This window comes from Loa loa (genome assembly GCF_000183805.2).
Source record: "Loa loa unplaced genomic scaffold supercont3.1493, whole genome shotgun sequence".
NCBI classification, from domain to species: Eukaryota; Metazoa; Nematoda; class Chromadorea; order Rhabditida; family Onchocercidae; genus Loa; species Loa loa.
Window position 1 is genome coordinate 1 of NW_018109673.1, and position 1,156 is coordinate 1,156.

Here is a 1,156-nt window from a genome sequence, read left to right on the forward strand (position 1 = left end):
GATCCTGCTGACACTTAGAATTTTGAGACCTTCCTGATCTATATTTACCCCTACTTGAAATTGCATTACCCGACTTCCATGTTAAAGTCGAAGCCACTCTGATAGAAGCAGCTAGCACTATATGCACTATACGCTTGTGTTAGAAATAAATAGTGATGTTGAACGATGACAACTATGTGACAGCTGATACCTGATGGTTCTCTCTGCAATATACTGTACAAATTGCTTGTCTAATGCTGCTTTCTTGAAGATTACTTCATTTTAAGCTATTCAAAAGGCACTTAAGCGAAGATTTTAACTCCTTTGGAACTCATATTACTTTATTCTCAGTAGTCATATTTTAAATGTTCCGTCTAAATTGACTATTACCTCTATTTCGCATTTCACATGACAGTCACTTCTGTAGAAAACACTGAAAGAAAATGAGCTGACAGTTGGATTCCACGTATAATCTGAATGACAGCTTTCATGCATAAAATATCCCTTCACATAAATATGTCCGTGAAATGGCTCCTCCGGTTCGAAAATGTAATCGTAAGCCGTCCGTAAAGCACTCCTAAAATTGAATGACGATATGAGTGTGCAGAAAAAATGATCCCTCAAATTTGCTGTTCATTGCAAAATTTGTTTTAATAAACTTTTTGCTCGCAACTGATGGAACTGACGTAAAAAACTACATGTACACGTTGGCATTTTGACGTCAGAAATTGTCTGGTTGGATATTAACAACTAAAATCGAACGAATTTTTACGGTATCTTGCGGATCCATGTAAGAAGTTAAAGGACGACGTGACATTTTGTCATCCATGATTTAATTAACTTGTACAGTCCACCATTCTACGTTCATTTGGATAGGTTGTTAGTTATAAATGAATCATACTAATAATATATGTTTAGATTTATTAAAGTAAAGAAGGCAAAAGGATACAATTACCAGTATTGGTTGCTGTTCTAACATCCATACCCATTGTGACAGTAATGGGATGAAGAGAAATCCCAAGTGTTGTGCTATTATTGATCGTATCAAGAAGTCAAGAAAGCAAGTTAAATGTAATGACAATTTGCAGGAATCCTCACTCATTGCAAAAGTGTACTGTCAGGTAACTAGTGGAATTGCATTGACCAAACTAGATCCGTAGAATTGCTTTCGAACTAC

The 1,156-nt window shown here is 35.7% G+C and overlaps 1 protein-coding gene across 1 annotated transcript; it reads right to left on the reverse strand.

Moving 5' to 3' along the window:
• Window positions 1-69: 69 nt before the first annotated feature.
• LOAG_15081 (hypothetical protein) lies at window positions 70-808 on the reverse strand (the record flags this gene model as incomplete). The annotated part of the gene is made up of 4 exons (XM_003150573.1): window positions 70-203; window positions 370-556; window positions 686-729; window positions 752-808. Coding segments are annotated over 4 exons (420 nt in total), but the record flags the coding sequence as incomplete, so codon positions are not given.
• Between the last annotated feature and the right edge of the window lie 348 nt (window positions 809-1,156).